At 41.1% G+C, this 27,775-nt stretch overlaps 1 protein-coding gene across 1 annotated transcript in view; it reads right to left on the reverse strand.

Moving 5' to 3' along the window:
• Positions 1-3,861: 3,861 nt before the first annotated feature.
• The window catches only part of GPR128 (G protein-coupled receptor 128), a 29,768-nt gene continuing 5,854 nt past the window's right edge, over positions 3,862-27,775 (reverse strand). The window contains exons 2-16 of the mRNA XM_009324032.1: positions 26,445-26,552; positions 21,720-21,851; positions 20,840-20,949; positions 18,249-18,404; positions 17,640-17,731; positions 17,205-17,323; positions 17,007-17,120; positions 15,111-15,271; positions 13,536-13,685; positions 11,430-11,542; positions 9,271-9,635; positions 7,595-7,676; positions 6,426-6,587; positions 5,277-5,433; positions 3,862-4,086 (exon numbers count right to left, since the gene is read on the reverse strand). Coding sequence (XP_009322307.1) covers positions 3,862-4,086; positions 5,277-5,433; positions 6,426-6,587; positions 7,595-7,676; positions 9,271-9,635; positions 11,430-11,542; positions 13,536-13,685; positions 15,111-15,271; positions 17,007-17,120; positions 17,205-17,323; positions 17,640-17,731; positions 18,249-18,404; positions 20,840-20,949; positions 21,720-21,851; positions 26,445-26,552 — 2,246 coding nt within the window. The remainder of the gene's footprint in view (positions 4,087-5,276; positions 5,434-6,425; positions 6,588-7,594; positions 7,677-9,270; positions 9,636-11,429; positions 11,543-13,535; positions 13,686-15,110; positions 15,272-17,006; positions 17,121-17,204; positions 17,324-17,639; positions 17,732-18,248; positions 18,405-20,839; positions 20,950-21,719; positions 21,852-26,444; positions 26,553-27,775) is intronic.

Consider the following 27,775-nt stretch of genomic DNA (forward strand, 5'->3'; position numbering starts at 1 on the left):
CAGCCATTTCCGTGACAAGGCTTGCCCTTGCAGGCGGCCGCTGCTAACCTCGTCCGCCCCGGAGCGAAGGGGGCGGCTCTGCAGCTGGTTGCCCGAGTTTCCTCTGCTGAAGGTGCAGGGGGGGGGCCGCTGAGCGCCCCCCCTCCCAGGGCTGCTGGAGCTGGACCTTCTGCTACGCGAGGGTATTTCAGGTTCCTTGCTTCCTTTGTAAGTGAAGCTACAGGTGCTAGTACGCGTGACGGGAGTACCCACGCAGGGCTAGCTAAAGCACGACTGTGGTCGGTCATTTCCTGGGGTTAGAGGTGCCTCTTTTCTTCAGTGTCTTGAAAAGCGGGGCTTGCAAAAGGCGATTTCTGCTGGGACTTCTGCTGGGACAAGAAAAAAGTCGTAGGAGTTTGATTTTTTTGTCTTTGCTTAGAGCTTTGTCTCTGCTTAGAGGAGTGTAATAACAAGTCCGACTGGCGATAAGCAGGTGTTCAGCACCACTGAAATGGAAAGAGGGGCGAAAAAAGCTTAATATGATAGGTGTTTTTAATTCTAAATATTTTGAGGAGGAGGAGGGGAGTGGTTCAGGAGGCTTGTTTGATAAGTATTAGAAAATATTTAGAAATAACTTGTGCATTTTCAATGCCAAAAATAAAATTTGTCTCTTTGCTTTTAAAAATACAGGGAAGAGATCTGGAAAATAGGACTTTTCCATCCGTTACACACATCAACTCCGCCTCTCATATTTCATACCTTTGTACTGATGATTCAATCCTTTTCCAATCCATTTCTTTATCAAAGCAGTGTTTCCAGAGTGTTAACAAGAAGAAACTTTGTGATCCGTAAAGCCCACATATCGCAAGGAATACCAAAGTTCACTACGTTATTAAGATCAATATATTCCACGTGTAGATAAGAGCTGAACTATTGTTCCTGTAACAAGCATATAACCTTGACGCGCGGAAACAAACTTCACAACTCCAAAGAGTTATAAAGCAGGTAGGTTTATTCTGGCGCCGGGTGCAAGGGGGATAGCTCCTCCTAGCTTGCACACAGCAGGGACGGACATGAGGGTATTCATGACATTAATTCATTCATATGTATAGAGACGTGATCCATATTCATCATGTTACCGAGGAGTGGGGTGTGGTTATTAAAATAAGCCATTACCCTATTTCTCCTCCTACTGACGCCTGCGCACTGCTATCTGGTGGTCGCGGGCTGGGGTCTCTTGGAGGAAGGCCCGAAGTCTTCCTCCTTATGAACTTTTCACCTTAGGTGGTGGGGCATGCTCTATGCTCCTTCAGGTCTTGTGCCAACTACTAACCCAGTCTAAACCGGTATGCTTTCTCATTAGACAGATTCTTGTGACAGCAAGCATGATATATAGCAAGACGTGTAATGCACAGCTGGATGTGTAGATAAGCTGGGCTTGCAATTAGAGGCTATCTCCACATTTCGGGTACAGTAAGCCAGATATACAGCAGGATGCGTAAATAAGCTGGGTTTGCAATTAGAGGCTATCTCCGCATTTCAACCTGAAAAAAATCATTTTGCTTCGTTCCATTTATGAAATTAGGATTCCCTGGATGAAAAAAAAAGCCATAAAATGTATAATTTTCTGGGGGTTTTTATGCTGAAAATGTTTCCCGTTAGGTGAGACGTGCTCAGTGTTGGCTATAACAGCATTTTATTAACATCTGAAATACCTAGATACAGGATGTTTAATTTAATTAGTCAAAAGTCAACACTTTTCCAATTCAATTCTTCATATTATTCTTGGGTTTTTTGCTTGTTTTTTGGTACAATATGGAGACAATATATTTATTAGTTTTTTTTAAAGAGCTGTGCTCAAAATTAAATGGGATGTGCTTTAGAGAATATTTTTGTTTGTGGGGAAAAATATCAAAGTCTAGAAAATATTATCACTCATTTAAGGAGGCATCCTCACAGTGTCTAGCTGTGGTTTACAACACGATCAAATATCATCCTTCCTAAACCACACTATAATTTCTAAAATACTCTTTCTTCAATGAAATTGAAGGAATTGACAAAGGCAGGTATTATACATTTGATTTACAAATTAAAAAATGGATGCCCATAGAAACATAAACTTCCTGTCCAAAAAAAAAAGTATGAATTACCTTTCCTAGATAGCTATTAATGACCTTCTCTGCCTTTTCTGGAGCAGTGGTGATGAACTTCAGCCTTGTATCTGATACGACTGCTCTGTCTGGAGGCTTATGAATGCTAGAGGACATTTATTTTCTGCTTCATAGAGCGAACACGGATTTCTAAGACACAGAGAACTTCTCAGGACCACTGAAACACTTCTATGAAAACATGCAGAAAGTCTCATGTACGATGCCCAGTGTGCTCAGAGGTGCTATCCCTAAATGTTCAGCCATCGCATTTGATCATGCCCGTGACCTTATTTGGAGCAGCTTGGAAGTTTTCAAAACACACCACGTTCATTTTCAGAAAAAAACGAGAGAGGGAGGTAAATCTGACCACTCTTCTTAAACCAGATTATTTAGAATTCAACATGGTGTTCCTATTTTATTAAAACCAGAGATGGCAAAACATACAAAGATATTTGTTCAGAGAACAGAATAAAGAAGTAAGATTTTTTAGAATTACCTGTATAAACTTCTCAGGCTTTTTTCTCACACAGGGGAGAATGGGATGAGTCAGTATAACTACTCCCATTCCTTAGACAAGAACCCACTACAGTGGGCCTTACTGCTTTGCTCGGAGTCACAAAGTGGGACGAGCTGCTTGAGCCTCACACACCGGTTGTGCTCAAGCCACCATACGCTTCCTTCCGTCAAGGTACTCTCCTCTTCCCTTACTCCTCACTTCAACAGCCAGAAACTCTTCTCCCCTCTCCCTTTGCCGTTGCTTTCAACCTTTTTGTACTGAGTAATATTAATAAAAGATGGATGGAGAAGGGGGAGGGTTTATATTTACTTACAGCCTAAGTTTAGAAACCAAACTCTTGATGCCTAGGTCAAGGGGCCCCTCTTCCAAGCTCCCCATAAAGCCAAAGGACACAGAAACAGAGAGGAAGGTGCAGCCCAAAGTCAGTTCAGAGCAGGCTGCTAACGGAAGCACTCCAGCTGCTATTCTGGTAACACCCATCCGCCCCCGAAAGTGAACCTGCTTCCTACGACAGGCTAGTGCTGGGGGTGATGTGAATAGGACCTATGTTACATATTTATAACTAATTTCTTTCCTAGCCTGTTTCTTCAAGCATCTAACTTCTTTTTTTCATTTTCTCATATGAAAAGAGAATATTTTGTCTAATTACCATTTATAATAAAGAAGTTGTAGCTGGGAAATTTAAAAGACAGATTAAGAGACAGATTTTCTTCTGTAAAGACCAAGCCAACACATTTTGGACGTAGTAAGTAGAATTTGGACCCAGAGCCAAGGAGAACTGAGCTCTTTGTTGATTTACCTTTTGGTTTCCAATTAAATTGAAATTGTTCTTACAAAAGGGGGAGGAGAGCTACAGTGCATAGGCTAGGTAAACATGCTCAACAGGCCTGAAAAATGAGAAGGGCATAAATAGAGCAACTTCTATACATCTTACTGTAGTATAAAACTATAATAACCTCAGCTCCTTTCAAAGACCTTCCTCAGTGACATGCAATACAAGTGGTATCAAGAGGATCTAGCACGGCATTGCTGGTTAACAATTGCACAGTCTTGCTAGCCTGTGGTCCTGCTTTTGCCGCCTGGTGGTCTTGGCTTATGATCTATTTCCAGCTACCTGCAGTTGGAGTGGTATGTCCATCATTCGAGATACCTGTGAGATCTACATGGAACAAACCATGAAAAATGCAGGATTGCATTTTACGTATTTCCAGGTTTCTAACTGCAGTTGGGGAAGGTAGACAAGGAAATAGTCTCTGAAGAAGTCTGGACTGATCTGAAAGTTTCCTGTGAATGTTTTGCAGGCTGTGATTTTGAAATGTAGTAAGTTTTTGAATGCAGGTACAGTGGTACCTCTGGCACCCAGAAAACAGGAAACACTTCAGAAACTTTTTTCTTGAAGATTGGTGATCTGAACGTGTACAGAATACAAATCTGAAGTCCCTGTAGAGTAAATGGAAGTGTGGAGTTAGTATTTTGCTGATAAAACCAGAAAAGATTAGTCAATATTATTTGACTTGAAAAACAACCACAAAACAATTTTCAGTAACCACTAACAATGACATTAATACCTTGAAATACAAGAAGTACTTTCAATAGGAAAGTTATTCCATGTAACTATGGGTTTGCAACCATAGTCGCCTCATTTGCACATTGTAATGGATTAACTAGCGTGTCTCACAATCGTATTATTACCTTCTGCTGGATCAGATGAAGGTAAGACCTGCCTGAGCATGCCATAAGCATTAAGTGTGGCTGGTGTGTCCTATCAGCAATTCAAGCAGACACACACGGAGGGAAACAGGACTTTGAAATTTCTATGCGGGTCCTTCTAAATTCTCATTTCAAGCATTAATCGGGAGTATCCTGGGTTACAAAAAGAAAAAGGGCTCATGGTTTTAAATAGGAGGATCTGTATTCTATCTCTGTTCGTGATTTCAGTTTTAAATCGCAGGTATAATCCATCCGTCAGTATAGTAACAATCATTTCAGGACTTTTTGCACGGAGAGTTTGCAGACCTGATCCCCAATGGTGTACAGGCCCTCAGTTTTCAGTACATCAAACTGATAGTAAACAACTTAATATTTAGGGATAAGGGGATTTTCACATATGTCCGATTATCTGTTTTGTAGAAAATATTCAGTGGTGTAATAGTGAACGATCCATTACTCCAAGTACTTCATATGCCTTATACGATAAAGCCAAGAATCCAGCAGGGTCACGGGAGAAAAAGAGGCAGATGCTTTCCTGTAGGCTTTTATCCAGAATCATTGCGAAGCCACAAAGCTCTAGTTGCTTCCCTGGGACTCTCCCACAGCTGATGCGGAAGTTTTTTCCTGATATTCACTCTGAATATAATTTTATATATGATTTGGTATAAGAGAAGCCGCTCAGACAGGAAGGTCTTTTCAGTGGTGACCTTGAAATAAAATCCCACATTGATTTGCACAATGGGAGAAGTGTTATGAGTGACAGACAAGAAGGATAGCATCCCTTTCTGAACAAAAATTCTGAATCCCTATAACTGCTTTCCAATAAGTTCCCAGACTATAGCAAGCTATAGAACAAATAAATTCGACATCTTCTTTTCCATTATCTCAATTATTAGTCTCAGAATTGCTAAATACTTTACCTGGGTAGCATTCAAAATGCAGAACAGATAGCTGAAAACCAGACTTGTTTCTTCATGACTTATTAACATGAAGTAGCCTATCGTCCAGGTGATTCCGAGCACTACAACTATAGAGATAGTGCCAATCATCTTTTTCATAAATGAATCCTTTTTATTCCTAGAAACACACAGCAAAAAGTTATTAAGTCGTTCTCTATACCATTTAATGTCTTCTGAGTTTTAAACTTTCTATTTTATTTATTGAGGGCTGTGGTGCAAAGATGTGTTATTCAGGTGAGTTGAGAACACACACCTCCCTACATATGTTTGAGGTATCACCCAGAGAAGAAATCCAGAAAAAGAAATATATCCAAGCTTATCAGAATAATCTGTGTTTGGAATACGTAGCTTGGATGTACCTTTCTTTGACAAAAAAGTGAGGTTTAGCAAGGCAACAAGAAGCATTGAAAATTAATATGTTGGCTAGTATAAGCTTATAACTTCAGTCCAAATGTGCTCAATTTTGAATATAAGAATAAGCTGCCAATGAAGTTTGGATATCCAGTTTCTCTCAAGCCTGAGAGGAGTCAGAGATAAGGTATTTTGGTTTGCGCCAACCATGAAAATTGTACGTAAGAGGAATGAAGAAATGGTGCAAATTTTTGTTGAACAGATCAGTTCCATGGGATTAATAAAAATTAAAGCAAATACCTTTTAAATAATACAATGTACACTGCAGCATTTGTGACACGCAGCCTGTGACAATATATGGAGTGTTGATGTAAAATTGAGCAAGTAAATCTGCTTCAAAGCTGCTAGAGAACTGGCCTGACATTCAGATGTGCTGAGAAATTCATAATTCCCATTTGGCTGGACCCAGCTCTGCTTTCACTTATATTGATTTAAATTGGGGATAACCTTCACTGAAGTTGAGTAACACTGCAACCAAAAAAGAAGGGGGCAAAAGCCTGAAATGTGTTCATTGATACGCACTTGAACAAAGTCTGACCCATTGCAACAACGGAATTCATTTTCTGACTGCTTTAAGTGTACATTTCTTTAAAGCAAGAGATTTTGTCAAAAATCTGAGTTCGTGACAAGTCTGAGCTGGTGACAAGAGACCGAGGAATACATTTGCTGAAAGATCTGAGGAGTCCTATGCCATCTCACCTTGTCAAATTCTCGTTCTTCTTCCATATCACAGAGACTGTGATCTTGATGAAGATGATGATGTTAAACAGAAGTATGAGTGCTACTGGCAAAAGGAATGACCACAACATGGGCTTTTGCGCGCTGAAATTCTGATTTTGATCCAGTGCTGCAAGCCAGCAACTTTTAATATAAAGAGAGACCATTTCAAAAGATTTGTTAGACACATTATTCAGAATACCAAAACAAAACAAAATAATATTCCATTTTTCACCCTGAAAGACCTCATAGGGCTTTCTACGTCGTGTTAACCTATCTCTGGAAGGCAACCATTCCTTGAGAACTGAGGGCTTTCAATCAAGCTTCTCTTTCTCTGGGGAATGCAAAATGATTTATCAAAAAAATTGCATAGAGAAATATAATAACGTGCAATATAACTAACCAAATAGGTACCTGGCCATCATATGCAAGTTTATCTTTAGGGTATATATTATAATAGAGCTAAAGAGTAATAGGGGAGACCTAATGGACGAAGGTTGAAACAAAAACGGGCAACTTCAGGAGGACAGGGTTATCCTGCAATAATCCTTACCTCTTTTTTTCATTGCCAAATAATCTCAAGTTGGAAGTCAACACTCCTTAAATGAGTATCATGAGATGGCCACTATGTGGAAGGGGGTTTGTGTTTACATTTCCGAAAGAAGTCTACCTTTGTTCTGTATCATCCACTATCACCAAGGTACACTGTAAGCCTGATAGCCTGCTTCGGTATGTGGGTACTCAAATGAATGCAGATACCAAAAACACAGGGTAAATAGGAATATAGTTATGTTGGCCAGAAAGATTTTAAATAAATGGGAGGATTAAGTTTAGGTGCTGAAATGCAGTTATGCACTTAAATGAAGGTCTTGAATTTCAGTTAGGCTAAGAGCACCTACAGCTTCCATTTAAAGTCACAGGGGATCTTGCAGGAGGATTCAAGGCAGATGTGGATCTAGTACCCTGAATCCTTAGTGGGGAGAAGCTGCAATTCCTTATAGTGAATGTTTAGCTTGAGTGAAGAGTTTTGTTTTCTTTTAAGTACTTAGATATACAAAATAGTATACCAACAATAAATCTAGAATTGTATTAATAGTAAGCCATCACAAAAGGTGTGGGGTAGCAAGTATTGTAATAATACATGAACTTACAATTCTTCCTGCCGGTAGTTTAAAGCTTTTCCTTCTCTGTAAGTAGCTCCAAGTGTTATTGCAACTACTACAGCAGGGATTCCTAATTAATAGGAGAGACATTAGAAATTTATTGTTCAGTTGCACAGACATACCTTATCTCCTTTCCACACAAACAGCTTCTTGCCTCCTAAAATCCATAGATTTTAAGAGCTCTGTTTCATCTGCCTTGCACTAAGCTAAGTGGGGTTTTAATAGCCTAGAGAAAAGGCAGGACTGAGGGTTGTGAGCACTATTTTTCTGAGGACAGCTCATGTCCATGACTTGCTGATTTTTGCCGTTAAAGAGCTTCAACAACAGCTTCCAAAGACAATGCCAATGGTGACAGAGCAAACTCACTCCTGTGCTGTACTGACTCCCTCATCACAGCTGTGCAATCCTACCTTCTTGTCGGCAGTGGGAAAGTAATTTAAGAAAAATTCTGCACCAAGCACATTACATTTCATACCAGCTTGATGCAGAGGGTAACTTTTGCCCTCCGAGAAGCATGGCAGTCTGGGGTTGCCTCCTCGATGCCTGTGCTTTGCTTCCTGTCTTCCATGTCTCCTGCCTACCTGTTGTAAGAGTCTAAGTGGCACATCTCATGGGAAGGAGCCTCCCATACAAGTTTTTGTCTGTGAAATAAGCATGCTTCTTAAAGTCTTTTCTGCTTCTCTCCCTCCTTCAGCCCTACTAGCGATCTTCCAGACTGCCAAGTATTTGCTGTGCTCTCAAAGTAGGTCTGAAAAGCAGTGAGTCAGAATCATGCTATTTCGGACAGGTGTAACTAGTGATGGGACACAGTGAAGAACCTAATGCTGTGCTGTCATGCAAATATACATGGAGCACAGTGAAGCGTAGCCAGATAGCTTTCACTGAACGTTTTCTGGCTTGCACATGCAGTCCAAATTCTAAAAGTTTTAGAGGAATTGCCTCTACCTCCACCCAAATGCAAAACATAGTAGTAAAACAATTGGGATCTAAAACTGCTTGGTAGATGCCATCAGAAACAACACACCACACAAGCTGAATACACAACATGGAAAAGGCAGGTATCACCGTACGCTGTATTTGAAGAGTTTCTTGAAGGAGGCCGAGATTTTGATTTTACCTAGTGGGCATCTGTCTTCAGTTGTCCAAGTAGTTCCCTTTCAGCTTGCAGTGTTGCTGCTAACTGCTGTACTGTCTTAAGAATGTGCTCTTTGCTTATTAATACGTAACAAATGGTGTCGGTCAGTCCTTGCTTTTGGGTGCATGCAAGGCTCTGGCTGAGGTCACGAGGAATCTCAGAGATATCTAAATGAAGAATTTGAGTCCATATATGCAATCACCGTGTCTGAAAGATTTTTTACTTAGTTGACAGATGGTTGAATGCCTTGATTACTGTGAAAATTCCTCCTGCATGCAACAGACCTAAGTTGCTGTGGTAGTGAACAAGCTATCAGTTTCAGTGCTGTAACAGGACAATGAAAACGAGCTCAGCTTATACCAGTTGTGTGAGCAGTAACGGGAGATTATTTATTAAATCATGTTGCGCTAAACCAGAGATACTGATTATAATTGCTCTCTACTGATCTACTATCTTTACAACTCTCCCTGAATGTACTATGTACTGATACTTTGGTAAGAGTTGCCATATATATGACTTTAAATCTTACCCCATCCAATTACTGACATGGTTCCGAGGAAGTGTCCAGGCAGGGGCTTCATGGCTCTAAGCAGCAGTAAGTACAACTGTGCAGAATTGAGTGCTGTCCACATAAATGTCGCCAACAAAAAGTAGTGCAGTAGGACAGCCACGACCGTACACCAGGAGTCTGCGGGAGGATCTACCACGTCAGATGTGAGTAAGGTGTTACTGTCGGTATCATAAGGAAGATATTGCTGGTAGTAGCTGGTGGTATTGCTGCTGTGATTCCTGGCATTTTGGTTTTCAATTCCAGAGATGAAGATGATGTTAAAAATGAGCATAGAGACACAGAGACTCACTAACATCCACGTTACAGACGACTTCCGAGTTTTCCTATTGGTAGGAATACATTTAGGAGAAAAAAGTAGAGCAAAATAAGAAAAACTGTAAAATACTTCCTCATTTCCATTGACATTAAAAGCAAGCTAGAGTGTGCGGTCTTTAATACAGACAGAAAACAAAGCAATAACTTGTTTACAGAATTCTACACCGTCATTACTCTCAGACAACTTACCAAATCCATCAGTTTTGTCTGATTTCAACCAGAACAGAGAATACCCAGCACCTTTTAGGACCAGGCCCTTTCCAACAGCAGTTGGGATGCATTTTCTTTTTTCCACTCTGCTCTTTTCAGAATCCTTTTCTTCAGTGTTAAGAGGTGGAATAGCTTAAGACAAGTGTTTCTAAATACTCTTCAAGGTAAAAGAGAATAATAAACCTCCACTTCCAAATGCTGTCTTATAAATGCATTTAAAAGGCAGAGTCTGGAAGCTCCTACAATCTAAAATACATTGACCGTGATGGAATTGCTCCGAATCTACATTAGTGCAAGCAGGATGAGAAACATGCATTCACCTGCAATAACTACAACTCTGTTGGCATGACTTTGCTCTTTGTTCAAGGGGGAATCGCATGACACCGTTAGTCACGGGCACGTCCATCAAGCAAGTTTGCTGCAATTGTATCTGAGTTAAGTCACTCACAATAAAACTGTAGCACAAGCAGTGTACATAACCTACATTGCTGTATAATCATGGTGCTTTGAAATCATCTGTTCTCTACAGACGTTTTATAAACAGAAAGCAACAGAGTATAGAAACTATCAAACAGGCAACAGAAAGCAGAGTAACATTTAAATAGGATAGCAAGAAGAGGACCTGAGGAGTGATATATATGCTTCTACGTGAATGCTGAAAGCCTAAGCGGCAAGACAGTGGGCTGAAATGACTAGCCTTACATGAAGACACCAACGTAACAGGCTTATTGGTAACTGGTAATACCAGGGTACAGGGCATACAGGAAAATAAAAAGGAGGCCATGCTGGTGGTGGAATACTGTTATACATTTTAAAAGCCTAATATTAAGTGAGAGTAATGAACTAAACACCTCAACGTGTAGCATGGATCAACATAGCAATATACAGCACTGGGTCTGTGCTGTCAACTGCCTGGCCAAGGTAGTAACAGACATGTCAGTGGGACAGCGGGGGACATGAAATGCAACAGAAATGGCAGACTGCCTTTACCCCGTGTAGATGGGACAAATGTCACTCTGGGACATAACCCAGACATCAAATTTTTAGACATGATGATGGGAGTCCATGGTAAAATGATCAACCCTTGACCTAATCCTCAGTAGCACACTGCCTGCTTTATTATCTTACAGCTGGTGAGCTGCCCTGTCAAAGCGATGGAAAGATTTTTCTTGTCAGCAGCCATGCCCAGTGTTTCCTGTGAAAGGCTTGGCCTTTTACCAGACTGGGCTCTTCCATACTCTGTTATATCATTTCTTTTCAAATTGCACATTTTTGGAGGTGGATTTATTGAATAATAAACATATATGTAGATATCCTCACATTAAAAGATTAACATTAACAGAAAGGTTAGTTTCATCTAGATGAGTGGTATGGTTGAGACATCTTGTGTCTTCACTTTAAGCAGGAAGCCACACTTACTTCCCAAGCTATGCTACGTGATTAGCTCTTTTTTTTTTTAATATTACTTGCTGATCAATAGTATCGCAATATGTTCTAAACTGGGTACTCTCTTTGTTTTCCTCAAACTATATACAGAGCAAAATATTGTAACTTAGTGTAAAATACTTGCACTTTTACATCTTCACTCTTACCTAGTGAATATTTGAAACAAAATGGTAATGACCAGACCGGCAATGGACAATCCAACACCAATGTAAGAAATGTACTCCAAAGGCTTTGCATATTTATATTTTATCTGAAAGGCCTAGAAAACAAATTGTATCAGTTATAAGATGAGAAGAGATAATTTTCTTTCTAAAATTTGTGTTTCTAATTGCACATAGAAATGAAAATGTTTTAGTAAAATTATGACTGTTGGTAGCCACTACCAACATTTTCAACTCAAACAAAATTATTCCAGACCTCAAAACTAGAGAAGCTTGTGAAGAACTCCAAAAAGAGACTTAATGTTGTCAATCAAATATTTAGCAAAATAGCAGATTAAATCATTCATAGAAAAATACAAGGTGACACAGACTGGAGAGAGTAGCTTTAACTTTTCATATTGATGTGCATTCTGATTTTGACTTCGGAGGACTTTTGGTCGACAGCCAGCTGAACATGAGCCGGCAGTGTGCCCAGGTGGCCAAGAAGGCCAATGGCATCCTGGCCTGTATCAGAAATTGTGTGGCCAGCAGGACTAAGGAAGTGATTGTCCCCCTGTACTCAGCACTGGTGAGGCCGCACCTCCAATACTGTGTTCAGTTTTGGGCCCCTCACTACAAGAAGGACGTTGAGATGCTGGAGCGTGTCCAGAGAAGGGCAACGAAGCTGATGAAGGCTCTAGAGCACAAGTCTTATGAGGAGCGGCTGAGGGAACTGGAGTTGTTTAGTCTGGAGAAAAGGAGGCTGAGGGGAGACCTCATCGCTCTCTACAACTACCTGAAAGGAGGTTGTAGCGAGGTGGGTGTTGGTCTCTTCTCCCAAGTAACTGGTGAAAGGACGAGAGGAAATGGCCTCAAGTGGCGCCAGGGGAGGTTTAGATTGGATACTAGGAAAAATTTCTTCACCAAAAGGCTTGCCAAGCATTGGAACAGGCTGCCCAGGGAAGTGGTTGAGTCACCATCCCTGGAGGTATTTAAAAGACATGTAGATGTGGTGCTTAGGGACATGGTTCAGAGGTGGACTTGGCAGTGCTAGGTTAACGGTTAGACTCGATGATCTTAAGGATCTTTTCCAACCTAAATGATTCTGTGATTCTATTCTATGATTCTGTAAGGTCTAAGGTAAGATGTTGTAAAGAACTACAAATCAAAACCAGTCTTTGTTTGTAAGCAAAAAAGCAGCAAGTTAATGTAAACTTATTCAGTGAAACAGAAAATACCATTGTCTTTGCATAAGTGGGTGGGAATCTTCTCTTAGAATATAGTCGTTGTATGCAATAAGACCATGCATAAGATAAAGGGAAATACAGAAACAAGTAAATATTACAAATATGGAAATGCTGTTCTAGGAAGACAGAATAAAAAGAAACTCTGAAATCCTGTCACTCCTGAAGTCAATGACCACAGACATGTCATTTTACCCAGGGAGTGTTTTGTTTAGAGAAGCTGAGACAAATACTGAAAGAATAACAAACGTCAGAGAGAGACAGTCATTCCTAAATAGTCTTGCTCCTGCAAGAGGGCAATATATAAAACTTAATGGTAGCAGGCTTAATATTTACAGAGTGTTTGCTTTTTATAAACATATAAGCAAAGAAAGTAGTTAATACTAAGTACTTCGAGTTATTTACCCAACAGAAGGCAGTACCACAGCTAAGACAGATCGCAAGCTACTCTACTGTTCCTCTTGGGGCACTTTAGGGTTTAGACATACACTCTTTTAACAACCAGCTGCAGCAGTGGAGGTGCAGAGCTGGAAGCTAGCACAGCTGAGCAAGAGGAATTAATTGCGCCAGCACTTCCCTGCTGCTGGGGTGCAAAGGCAGGTGGGTGTAGCCACAATTTGTATCAGAGGAAGCCAGGACTCGCCAATACATTTGGCTTTCCAGCAGCCTGGGGACAACGCGCGTGTTCCAATTTGACAGCTCTGCCACAGGTCAGAAGCAAGTCCATGGGGACATCTTAAACTCCTGTGCCTTCTAGCTCAGCGTGCCTATGCCCTTACATTGGCATGCTGCTCTTACAGTTGAAAACAACCAAACAAATGAAAAAACCCAACAAACTCTTCCCATTCAAGAAAGGACAATGCCCTACCATCAGGACAGCAAAATTAGTAGTGTGATTACACCTGCATCTCAAGAACTGGTCTCTTCCTTTGGCACAGCCGGTGGTGCTCCAGTCGTTGACAGTATAGTCCCAAAAGACACAGGCGTGATCACGCAGCTGCCGTTCGGATGTGTTGTACTATGGATTGGGATTGCAAGAAGAAAAAGTGGCTACAGAAACATAAACAGATATGCACCAGCAAACGGTGTGTACTGACAATTATCCTCTGAAAGGGGAGCTGACAGCTACTAAGGGATTTACGGGGTTTCCAGTAAACCTTATGAACGATATCAATAGCAGCATAATTTGGCATTTTGAACTTACTTTGTGTGCCTTTCTCAGTCAAGATTGCCAATGAAATTACCCATTTCTGTGAATTATTCAGGTAATTACGGTTCAGACACACATTGACTAGGCATTAAACAACTGCCAGATTAATTCTGTGTAAGCCAAACAACAGCTTTCAGATATTAGTAGCATTAAATTACTGCTAACTGGAGCTGAATCCACACTGTAACAGGGAGCAAACAATGATAAATGCCGTGAACCATCCCCTCCACTCCTGCAGCACAGCGGTGCTCGTGCAGTCATATGTCAAACTGCATGCAGTCATTTTCAGAAAACATACTTCTGCAGGGTACTGCAATTAGAACTGCTTTTTAATAAGCAACGAGCAGCTTGAAGTGCAAATGAGTAGTGAAAACAACTATTCACAGTACTAGGTAGTTCAATTAAAAATAAGGAATAAAAGTAGGAGTAAAAAAATAAATTATAAGTTTGTTTCAGTGATTTCCTTAGCAATGACGTGTTTCCTGGATCACTTAACTGTATGGATCCATGATGATGATTACTGATCTATCATATGCATGTATTTGAGCTTCAAACCTTTGTTAAATATTGTAAGAAGCAGCCAACTACAGTTTTCTGGAGAAACCATGCTAAACATGAGTACATATTATCTAAAAATTCAGTTATTTGGGCAAATGGGCACTCACATAGAGCATTTCCTACAAGAAGGCAGTAACATCTGGAATCAGTTCCTAGGGGAGGAAGTCAAAACAAAACACACAATGATTTTAACTGGAAGGAGGAGTTAAAAGATAGTATGAAAAATGAACACTCCTCACATTGATAGGTGTATTGGGCTATTCCAATCATGTTGACTTTTACTTGTTTTCAAAAATTTTGATAGTCTTCTGGAAAGAAAAATTGTCCTCCAGGGACCTGGCTTTTTTCGTTCCTGATTTAGGACTAATCTACCCTAGGAAAAATCCACTCTGGTATACAGTTTTGCTTGCAGACATCCTAGTTTAGCAGTACTGAGTCAGTAACATCAGGTGTTAAATACAAAAGTTGAAAAATGTTTTCTATGCCACGTTATCTAAATACCCTTCACTTATGTCACCTATACATCCCACAAACTCCCTCAACTGCTTGTTGCCAGAAATCAAGGCAGTATGCCAAAAAACCCCCCTCTGCTTGAATAAAGTCCTGAAGACAGGTAGTAGGGTAAGGGCAGCCTCTGGTTCAAGCTGAAGATGGCATTTCCTTACAGAGGCTTACCTTGGGACTGAAGGCTATTTCAACACCACTGATTCTTCCACCATCAATGTTGCCAGAGACGATTTGTTTAGAGAAACTACCATGACTCTGATAAATCCTTGACTGGAAGAGTTTGTCATTTTGATACAGGACAAAGCCAACTCTTCCATTGTCTGATGAACCTTCGTGAGGCAAACAGAAAAGTAGGTATGGATAGCAGATAACAGAGAAGCTGATGTCTTTGAAGAAGCCTATGCTGTTTCACACATCCAGTATTTATAGCAGATTTTTGTTTAGATATTTATTTAGAATCCATTTAAGAAGTAGAGAAGAGCTTCTCTTCCCATGAATCTCAAGAGAGTCATCTTCAATTTTTGCTGAGGTGGAGTGTGAAAATAATTATTACCCTTCTCTTATGTCATTTCTGTGGAAAAATACCGGTAATGAGGAAAATAATATCCTAAATCCCAATACATACACATACGCCAAATGGCCAGGCTTTTAATAACACTAAATAAGAAATAGTAACACCAGGGACATTTGCAGATAATAGGAAGTCAGAGGATAAAAGAGGTTGGCTGGCTTTTGCCTTCAGATCCAACTTTTGGACTTTGTTTCTTTTGCACTTTTCTACCAAATTAGAGAGATTTCATCTAAGTGATTTAAATCACTAGTCTAAATCATTGCTTAAGTGAGGAAGCAAAAATGCTGGTTTATATAATGGATTTTGTTCTTGATTTTATACTTTTTATTTAAGATCAAGAGAGACTGATTTGATCTCTCTCTGATTTCATCATCAAGAGAGACTAATGTAACTTTATATCAAAAAAAGTCACAATTGTGCGTTTAATATTGAAGAAATTGGGGGTTTTTTAAGACAAGCTGTGCATTCAATCTAGCTCTCTTGAGGGAAGTGTTATGATATACAGGCATTATGATAAAGGCTTCATGGTCACACTGTTTTTCCACAGGATTGTTGTCTGGAACAGTGAACAGAAAGGACAGTGACCAGTTAATGAGCTATTCAGTGTTTTTTTAATTGTCATTGCTGGGTGTGTGGGGCTACCTGATTTATCTCTTCGAGTCTTTTCTAACCCTGATGAGAGGACTGAATTATTCATTTCCCTGTGGGCTTGTATACGAATGATGTTCAGCATTATGATATCTAAGCGCTCCACAAACTTCACCTTCATTATAATCTTGTGCTGTGATGTCTTAGTGTTACTGTCACTATACGGAGAGACTGAGGACAAGTCTGCTGGTTTCGGGTGCCCAGTCTGAAACTTGTGATTTTTAGCATGTCATAGAAATGCACATGTTCAAAGCTCAGCTCCACAACACCCACCAGCTTCTGCAGCAAATGAAGCAGAGGAACTATAAGCTTTTTTTTTTTTTCCTCCTGGGCAACACCAATTTATCCTCCGAGCACTGCAGAGTGTAAGTGATGGACATCTGGAAAAATCCCATGTGACCATGCCATTAAAGACTATCCCAATATGTAGGTGTGAGGATGTGTATGTCCTGGCTGACACCTGACAGTAGTGGTAATTTCAGTTGAAATGGTTGATGTCTTTGGATTTTCAAGGAAGGTACATATGTACTAGCTCTTGATCTTGATGTCTGTAGAGGTATGGCCAAAGATTCATTACATTCTCAATTTTAGAAAACAAAACAAATGGAAAAGTCCCAAACACCAAAAGTGTTCTGGCCATTACATGTACATGTGCATTAATCCATAAATAAGATTATCCAGCTCATTTGACACGTGCTTTTCTTGTACCACCGTATGGCATCAGTATGCACAAAAACCAACATGTATTGTTTATATTGGCTAAGAGGTTTTTTCAAAGGAGATTTTTAGTGAATATTCATTCAAAATTTTCCCAGGCACAGTTTTCAGTAGGAGAAAGAACTTACTGTTATTTATAATGTTGAACAGTATCTGAACTTCTGTATTGAGGTCACCAACAAGCCCAGGGACATTTTCATGTATTTCTAGTTTTGTTGACTGATAATATTCCAGTGCTGTATCTGCAAAAATTAGCAGTGGATGCATTAGGATTTATGGTACATACCGCCTTGTCCAGGTAAATCCAACAACACACACAGACTTACCTCTCTGTGCCGAAAACAGAATCGTAGAGGAGCTTAATTTCAGTGGAGCAGACTGGATTGCGACATTGGGCTGCGAGATGTTGCCAGTCAAAGAAAATTTCTCCAATGTTTTCGTGAGGCTGTATTGAAATAATGAGTGGGATAAAAGTTACCATTATTTGTTAACATACAGCTACAGGTTCAGTTTCTGACCTTCCTCTCTGATTTGGTTCTCCAATGGAAACTGCTCCTCATTCCCTATTCTCATCCCTTCTCCAAAGCAGAAAAATCCAGCCAAAATTGTTTATGTTGGTATAAATCTACTGAATCAATGAAATTGCATATTGGAGCTGAACACTAAAAATGTTTTGACTTGTCCATGAACCACTTTCATCCTGAAACAGAAGGGAAAATGCAGTTTACTACATCTAAAAAAATGGCAAAAGCTGAAGTTACCTTGTTGTAACATTGACAAGATTATTGTGGTTGAATTCTGTTTCGTTGGCATCCAAGAGTTGACTCACTGTAGCCATTACTGTCACAGATGCCTGAGACAAGCAGAAAAAAGGCAATATTCAAATGCAATTGAAATAAATCACCCTATGTGCTACATAGTGGATGGGCAAAGTAAGAACACTTAATAAGCATTGCTTGAAAGTACACACAACAGAGTAAACAAAGTACAGGATGCCATTTGAGAGAACACAAGCTTTGCACCCATGGGTTCATAAATACCACACTTGTTAATTTAGACAGTAAGGATTGAATTATTAGCTTAAACGTCAAATGATGCTTATATTAGAATTTCAGATATGTGCAAGTCTAAACAGCTGATAAGAAACAAATTTACACTCACCTCTGAGAACTGACCCAGCAGTGATTCTACAAGTATGCACTCAAGGCCACTTAACTAACTATGCTGAATGGCAAAATGAATGCATTTGGTTGTGGTGTTACGTACAATTAGAGGAAGGAGAGTGTTCCTTCTGCTGGTAGAGGGGGGACAGAATTGATATCCCAAATATTAAGCCACAATAGTCTTATTTTAGTCTTAATAAGTCTCACCTGAGAGTCTTCTGATATATTTGGCTTTTTCAGAATCTGCACTGCGATGTTCACAGCAGCAGAGATGTTCTGTGTCGTTAGTTGGTCTGGCATGGAGGTGAGGATTTGAGTGTTACTTGCAATAGCTGAAACACTGCTGGACTCTGCAGTTTCAACCTGTTAGGAAAATGCCGTTCAACAGGAAGAAAATGAGAAAAGGAAAAAGAGTCACCACTTTTATAACATTCTCACATAAAATCAAAATATACAAGCAATTGGTGGTCTAAATTGTTTCTGTTCATGTCAAGTACACAGCGTTTGCAAATTCTCCCTAGGGGATGATTTCATGGACTCCTGTAGTAGATTGGGTTGGAAGGGAGCCCTGGAAGTCCCCTAGCCCAACAGGGCCAGCTGAGACCAGGCTGCTCAGGGGCTCACTTCGAATATCCACAACCTCCCTCAGAAACCTGCTTGTGTTTGACCAGTGTCAAGGGGGAAAATTTTCTCTTATCTAATTGGAATTTCCCATGTTGCCACTTGTCTTGGTTGCCACTCATCCTAAAACTGCGCACCTCAAAGAAGAGCTTGGCCCCATCATTTTCAACACCTTGCCATAAGGTTGCTGTAGACAGCAGCAGGACCTCCCCTTTGTCTTGAGGTCATTGAGCTTCTGAGTCTGTAAACTTCTGTACACCTTTCACTATTCCTTAAATAACCAGAACGCGATTTTTTGAAAAGCCATCAGAGGAACTTGAGAAATGTCATCCAGAATAATCGTGCTCCTCAACACAGTGCTCATAACCTGCACCGAGAACATTATCCTCACTTCACTACATTGTATATAGTGTCAGCTTGGAATAAATGTAGAAAAAACAAAGAAAATATTCTGGTACTGGAGATACTAATAAGAATTTCTAGAAACACTGGTTGGGTCCAGTTCAAGTCAGTTAGCACTTAATGGGTAGAGCGTAAATGTCTATAGTATCTTAAGAGTCTAAACACAAAAAAAGATAAAGCATTAGCTGTATGTTATATGAAGGTATAGCTTAAGACTTAAAGAGATGATGGAAAATCTGCTAATCATCAGGAGAATTTCCTTCACAGTCTATGGAGATCAGCTAAACAGTGTATCAAGTCATCACTTTTCTAATCCAGTCAATGAATAGCTTAAATGAATAACTTCAATAACTGAATAGTTCCTAAATTTTTTACGTTGGGAAGCTATCAAAAACAAGATTAATTCAATCATGCAGCTTTGAAGTGTTTATAAAGCTTGGAATGATAGGAAAGAAAGGTGAATGTGTTGCATAGGAAGGAAGGAAATTTGCATTTATCATTACCGGGGACGATATTATTTGTCTTGAAAACAGCTGCATATGCACCATGAACAAACAGTACATCGTGAACGCCTATTTTCACTGTTCTTAATTCCGACTTTTAGCACGACCTTGCATTCGAAGTAAATATTTGTACTTAAAAGGAATAAAATCCCTTTAAACCTGGGCTCTGGATTACTAGCATGAGCACCTCCTCCTCCCATTTCCCAGGAGTCACCCGTGCACCCCGAGCTGCCCTGGGCTCACTAGGTGGCAGCACGACATCACAACTCGTAACAAAACCCCAAATTACTAACGGCAGCGGAATAACTTTATGTTGCAACCTTATGTTGTCTCTTATTAGCATTAGAAATAGCTACTAGTAACATTATATATTACTTTAGAGAAGATTTGATATTTGAACCGTTTAGTGAAGGCTATGTACTGGGAAAATATAATACTGAGCTCAAGGGTTTCCCATCAAAGGATCCAGGCAGGTGAAACATTGGGTTGAATGTACAATAGACAAGCAAAAATGCTTGATGAAAAGGCCTTCTCTTATTTAAAGGGGCTGTAGCTGGTTTCTTTTTTTCTTTTTTTTTTTCCAAGTGGGACTAGTGATAAGGAAACGAAACGCAGAAGCAGAAGAAGAGAAGTAGTCACTGTCTGTAACGCGCTTAGTCATGTTCAGCTCTCCGTGTTTTGTAGATACAGCAGAGCTAAGCCTTAAAGCAAGGCTTAGGGGTTTATGGATTTTATCAGGAAGAGTTTGTCATTCATACAGGAGAGCTTGGTTTTGAATTCTTGAGGGGACAGAAGAGTTTCGTCTGTGTTCAGCTGATCGCAGGACTGAATGGAAAGGCTTCGCTCTTAAGCCTTCCTAACGTGTCAGTGTCAGCATCGCTTCGTTTCCCCATGCCAGTTTTCTCCAAATCCCCTTCACTTTCTCGCTGATTTGGTATCCTGGGTCGGCATCGCCTCCATTCAGAGGTGATTGCTGTGAACTGGGAACCTGGCTGAGGAAATTGCAGGCCAGTTAAGAACTATGAAATGGGGTGCTGTGTTCAGGCAAAACCAAGCAAAAGAAAATAATCACCGTTGGAAATTCAGGCCATTTGCAAAGCAGGCACATGCCAAGAATGCCACTGAAAAAGGCTTTGGTCGTTCATTTTCCTTTCTGCAAAGTTTTAAGAAATGTAACACATATATTTCCTGCCTCAATTTCCTATATCTTTTTTTTTTTTCTTGAGATGATGCAGAATCTCAGACACTGTTTAAATAGTAATTTAAGATTACCTGTGATGCTAAGGAGTCCAGATTTTCATTACAATTCAGAATTTTGGGGGGCTCTAAAGTAGGAGTTCTTACTTCTCTGGAGCACATCCGGATTGCTATTGAAGTGTTACCTGTAATTATGTAAAAGCAGAAAGATACACATTTAGTACAGAAGCACTCACTCACATGCACATGCACATGACGTCATTGGGAATTAAAACTGTACTGTGGATATGACACCCTGTCCAGTGTTATTTTCTGTTTGCATGTAAAATACTTGTCTTTCAGTGTTACAAGTGACCATCCATTATTTAACTAGTTATTGTGCTTTTTAGAACAGGTGTTTTATACTCACATACACAATCTTGTCAGAGTGGCTGACATTATTCATGCCAAATTCAGATAGGTTTAGTTATGCTAGAGCTGCAGAAACACATCTCTTAAACAGGAGGCACAGGCATCAGCACTGAGCTATCAGAAAGACTTTTTATCATGTCCTGAAAAACATAGTTTATATGTTGTGTCGTGGAAGAAATGTAAAGGGCACACGGAGCAGCGTGCAACACTTAACTCCTCTACGAGGTCTCTGAAAGCTGAGACAGTTCAGGATGGAAAGCATCCTGAATCCCAATGCTAAATAGCAGGATATAAATAGATTAATTTTCTATCAAAAGGCTGTTCAGGAGCAGATATTAACTGACTCTCAGCCCAGTCCCAGACAGGCACAGGTACAACTCGGCGTGCGTACCTTAAATTTTCTGCATTTGGGGTAGAAAGCTGTGTGGAAAGGTTTGCGCTCCTGCTGCCTGAGCTATGGTGTCCTGGCTCTAATAATCCGACATCTTTCACAAACCTTACATTTACTTTTGGGAAGTAGAAGTGAAAAGAAAGAAACACATACCATTCACAGTATCAGGTTCGCATTTTTCTTTGGAGTTGCCATATTTACCCACTACAATCCGTTCAAAAGTAAGGTTTTTTATAACGCTTTCAGAAATGTTCACTGTGCAAGTACTGGCTTCACAGAAATTAACTGCACAGAAGGAAAAAAAAACATATATCCAGATCAAGTATTTTTAGTACAAGGACCAATTTTTAAAAATAAAATAGTACTGAGACAATAGAAACTCATTGAATCTTTTGCCCTAAAGGAAATAAAAGCACTTGGGTAAATCTTGTCTAAACCCAAGCTGCTGAGCTGCTACCAGTTATATTTATGAAGTCACTGAAACCCTAAAAGCCCAAACTTTTTGCCATCTCTCCTATTTTCACTGCCTTTGTCCTAGAAAATTTGTAAAAGATTATAAAGCTTCACTTCCAGAGTCTTGTTACCCAGGCAGAAATTAGATTTGGTAACCTAATGCCACAGAATACAGCAGGGGGCAAAAATACACATTTGCTCCAAATGGGGTTTGGACAATTAATGGGGTACGGTCCTTTGTGACTCTGAACCATGAAGGGTTGGATGTGGCTTCTGGCACAGGAAGTCTCTGCCCCACTGCCTGCTGGAATGGGACAGGGTGGCCACCCCAAACCCCACGCCTTGCCTAAGCACCTGGCTACGTCTAAAGGCAGGATGACGAGCTCAGTGGACCCATGGCCTGACCCAGTATGGCAGCCTATTGCATTCTCATGTCATACCATGCTGCTATAACTTAACACAAATTTACTTTGCAATGCTGCAAACACTTGGAAAAAATACTGCAGCACACAGGCAGACAATTTTTGTTTGGTCTTAGGACTTGCAACATCCTGTTTTTGCTAACTTTTGCTAATTCGGACCACACTTCAGCTGACTGCGTCCAATTAGCAGGACTGAGTCAAAGAAGCATACTTATGGTTGGGGTCCTGAGGGGAGCTCAGGAGACCTGGAGTGTTCTTCCTGTTTTGGCACAGGCTTCCTTGCCAAGTCATGTAACTTTCTGTGGTTCTTGTTTTCTATAGGGTTTCAGTTTCCCATGACACAATGACACTTTCCTTCTATAGGAATGTTTATGAACAAATAAGGACGCGTGACTCTGCAAAGATTAGGTCTGCCTTATGGCACCATACCTGAACCTCGCTTGCCAGGCGGTGATTAGCAGGGTGTCTCAAAAATGTGAGGTGACAGGAACCTCTGGAGGGTATCTAGGCCAAACAGAGGCTCCACATCTTCACTGGGAAACATGTTCCAGTGACACGCTACCTTTCTAACCAAAACATTTCTCTTCATGCTCCATGTCAGCCTCTCAAACTGCAATTTATGACTGTGCCATCTGGTGCTACCGGAAGCAGTTTGGATTCAATGGTCTTTGCAACTCGCACTCAGTTGGCTGGAGGCTGCTATGAGCTCTGCCCTCAGCCTCCTCTTCAGCACACTGAACGAGCCCAGCTCCCTCAAGTGCGCCCTGTAGGCCACCCGCCCTAGGCCCCTCACCATGCTCACCGCATCCTGCTGGACCCCCTCCAGTTTCTCCAAGTGTTTTTAGCCTGGGGTGCAGGGGGCAAAACTAAACATGTATTTGCTGGTGGTGCCTCACCAGTGCCAGGAAGGGGAGGGTAATAATGTCCGTCAACCTGTCTCCCTCCACAAAGCACAGCTGCTCTGCCCTGTTTGCAATGAACACATGCTCTTGGCTCATATTGAACTTGGTATCCACCATCACTCCCAGGTGCTATCCAGCAGCTAGCTGCTCCTCAGCCAGCAAGTTCCTGGTCTGTACCAATGTCCCTGGCATGGAGATTGGCACTTGTCCTTGTTGGACACTGTGAGGTTTCTGTTGGCATGATCCTCAGGTTTCTCAAGATTCTTCTGCATTGAAGCTCTGCCATTAACTGTGTCAACAATACCTCTGCCCCGCCCCAGGTTTAGTATTGTCTGCAGATTTGCTGAGAGAGCATGCTGTGTCATTGCTCATGAATGATGAAGACATTAAATGATACTGGTCCTAGTGTCGACCAGCAGGTTACTCTACTTTTACAATATTCTAATCAAGTCACTGATCGCTACCGTTTGAGCTTGGCTGTTGAGTTTATTTTCAACCCAGCTAACCGTTCATTTACCCAACTCGTACATCTTCACCTACCAAACAAGAATGCTGAGGGAGATGGTGTCAAAGGTATCTCTAAAATCAAGGTACATTACATCTGTAGCTCTTCTGTTGTCTACATAGCCAGTTATTTCACACAGAAGGCAGTCAGGTTGGTCAGACATGATTTGCCCTTTGTAAATCCATGCTGTTCCTGATTATTTTCTTGTCTTTCACATGCATGCAAATAGACTCCAAGAGGACGTGCTCCATAATACTTTTAGGGCCTGAGGTAAGCCTGACTGGCTTATGGTTCCCTCAGTCCTCCTTCTTGCCTTTCTTAAAGGTGGACATAATGTTGGCCTTTTTTCAGTTCTCTGTGGCCTCCCTTTGTCACCATAGGTGACAGATAGCAGCCCCACAGAGACACCAGGTCTTTCAGCAGTCTTGAATTAATCCTGTCTAGACCTATGGATTTGAATACTTTTGTGGTGATCCTGCCTTCCTTCTGACAGATAAAAGCCAGCAATAAGTTGCTACATTCCTGCATGAATACATACGCATTCATACATGAGTACCTATTCAAGCTTTATTTTTTATCTTTCTAGTTATTCAAGCTTTGATCTGAAAGTGTTTTGGGCTGGTTTATATACATATTTATACTACTTAGTTTTGGACTTATGAAAGAGAGTCCATCTGAAATAAAATTGTTTGGTGCTTTTTTCCCCACTGATGCAAATCTCAGATTATTGCAAATATTCTGACTTCAGCAGAATTGCTCCAGAATTTAAAAAAACCCAAACAAACCCCAAGTAGGAAGAAAACCAGGCCCTTTGTCACGATCTGTGAAGGAAAGTAACCATAACATAATGTACAAAAGGAGTGAAATATAAGCCAAGTGGAAATTTTCCATCACCATTGGAACAAAAGTAATTGGTTTACAAAAGTTGTCTATCCTATATGCCCTGTTCTCTCCTGCTGGCAATAAACCAGATTACCTCCTCTATACCATGAACACCTGGCTGCAGTTCCTTCCAGCTTCCCCAACACCTTTAGCACCGTGTTCCCACACTCTTTATGCTCCATCATGCCTCACCTCCCCACACACCTCTGTGTCCTACATCCATCTTCAGATTCCCAATACATAAAATATACATCTTTATTTTGTTAGCTGGTGGAGAGGAGACAAATCTCATGGGTAGTTTAGAGCTATGCATCTCAGTGACTAGACTGGATTGACTGGCCATGTGGCCCCCACCTCCTCACTGCTGGCGTAAGTCTTCTTGCCTTTTTCTCAGTGAGGCATTTCCAGGGTTGGTCTTCTGTACCCAACTAGTGATATGTGCAAAACTCATAGGATCTCAAGACCTTTAAGACCTGTAACCATCTAGTGAATTTAGTTGAAACTGGTCAGCAAGTTAAAGTCGCCAAGAAGGTGGAACAACAGACAGATGGGCGGTATAAACATTCCTCAGGAAAACAGAGTAAAATTCAGATTTTGTAAATGCAATAATGTTTGTTATTATTTCAAGTTAATGATGCCTGTCCAAACATTCTTACCTCATGTATTTTAATAACTACAGTTATGAAAATCTATTCTTTAAGGCAATTCACAGCAAATCAAATACAGAATACCAGAGGAGTGAACATAGGGAATTACAGAGTCATCATAATGGTTTGTTTCCAGTGCTGAAATCCCAGCCATGATTATTTTATTTAAGCCAACTTCTCTGAAACATTTTGCCCAAATGTTCCAATCCATCATGAATCCATCCAATCTGTCATTGTTTGTTGGATGTGCTACCCATCCTGTCATAAGAGAAATTACATGGGAGACCTGAAGTTTCCATCTACTTAGCAGCCTTCACCAAGAATATTTTCCTGGATAAGCAGCAGATCTTTTGACATCCTTCTGACCAAACATGTGGGTTCATTTAACAAAGGTGCAGCTGACACATGACAGGGTATGTGTGTGTCACACTGGCCACAGTGTGAATTGTTGGCTTGGAAAGCGTGAGCTGGGGATCTTACCAGCTCTGGAGATACTGTGGCTCGGTGAGCCAGCACCCTCCCAGCATCATCTGGGAGCACCCGCTCCAGATACAGCAATGTAGAGATGCCATGCTGTGGCAGAGGGGACTGAAATGGGAGTCAACCAGGCCAGTGCTATGCCAGGCATAGGAAATTTGACTCATCCAAAACCAGTGCCAGTGGCAACAGGAGCTGAGGACAGGCATTGTCCTGCAGGGTGCCGAGCTGGATCGTGTCCCTTAAACACTGGCAGATCCAGACACGGCAGTACTGGCCACTGAGGACTGAATCAGATTTTCAAATCACTGTGATCTTCAAACAGAGGAGTTCAAACAAAAGCCGAATTGGCTGGAAACAGGCCACAGACAGTTGAAACCTGTAATGTCTTCCCCAGATATATTACTCATTTGAAAGAGCGACAGAAGTGGGAGAAGTATATGACCTCACCTAGCAAGAAGAGCCATGACACTGCTTGCGGATCCGACCCTGCTGAGCAGGTCTCGGTGGGAGGGAAGATCAGGGCCTCCCAAAGCAGAGGGGTTCCCTGAAATTATTCCAGCTGCCCATGCTGCCTGGCTTGTACTGACCTATCTCACAAAGAGATCCCACCCACTCCTCTGGGCACACGCAGGCTCCATCTTGACAGACGCCACCGTTGAGGCAGAAGCACGGAGGTACCATGGGTTCTGTACTGTCTGGGTAAAGAATCAAGATATTTATATATATTCATTAATATGTATGCAAAAACACATATCTATCTAATTTGATGAAGGAAAGAAACAAATAGGATTTATTTAAAGCTTCAACTAAAAAAATATTCAACTAACAAATATATGTGACCCCACCCATGTACTCAGCCACTGGTCCCTCCTTGCCCCTAAAACCAATGGCATGAATCTGGGGTCAAAGCTTTCAAACATGAATTTGCATCCCCACAACGACGTAGGGGGAAACAGTTTTGTGCAGCTGCTGGATGAGCAGGAGTGATGGTGTGGGCCTCCAGCCTGCCAAAAGCTCAAGCTTTTGAACCCATGAAAAGCCCAAATTACTTCTGCAGGATTTCACAGGAGCAAGAAGGCAAAACAGGGCTACAGATTCCCAGTGCTGAGGGACCCAGAACAGTAACAAGGATGTGGATAGTCACACATCCAAGAATCAGACAGAGATACTCTGATTTAAGATGGGCTTTATAGGATAAAGCAGATAAAAACCCATGCCCCAATCTCAGCCATAGCCTCTGTCCACACTCCAGGATGGGTGCCGATTTTTATTCTGTCTTTTGGCAGAAATAGAGGGTTTTGTTTGAAGTAGTCGTTGCACAGGCTGTCGCAGCTTCAGTAAACAAAAAAGCACAGTATAAGCAATAGCAGAGAAATTGCAGATCTTAGAAATTTCTGAATATAGAATCATAGAATCATAGAAAATTTTGGGTTGGAAGGGACCTCTAAAGGTCATCTAGTCCAACCCCCCTGCCATGGGCAGGGACATCTTCAACTAGATCAGCTTACTCAGAGCCCCGTCCAGCCTGACCTGGAATGTTTCCAGGGATGGGGCATCCACCACCTCTCTGGGCAACCTCTTCCAGTGTTTCACCACCCTCAGCGTAAAAAATTTCTTCCTTATATCTAGTCTAAATCTACCCCCCTTTAGTTTAAAGCCATTCCCCCTTGTCCTGTCGCAACAGGCCCTGCTAAAAAGTTTGCCGCCATCTTTTTTATAAGCCCCCTTTAAGTACTGAGAGGCTGCAATAAGGTCTCCCCGAAGCCTTCTCTTCTCTAGGCTGAACAACCCCAACTCTCTCAGCCTTTCTTCATAGCAGAGGTGTTCCATCTCCCTCATCATTTTCGTGGCCCTCTTCTGGACCCACTCCAACAGGTCCGTGTCTTTCTTATGCTGAGGGCTCCAGAGCTGGACGCAG

Source organism: Pygoscelis adeliae, unplaced genomic scaffold, assembly GCF_000699105.1.
Source record: "Pygoscelis adeliae isolate BGI_AS28 unplaced genomic scaffold, ASM69910v1 Scaffold55, whole genome shotgun sequence".
In the NCBI taxonomy this organism is placed as follows: Eukaryota; Metazoa; Chordata; class Aves; order Sphenisciformes; family Spheniscidae; genus Pygoscelis; species Pygoscelis adeliae.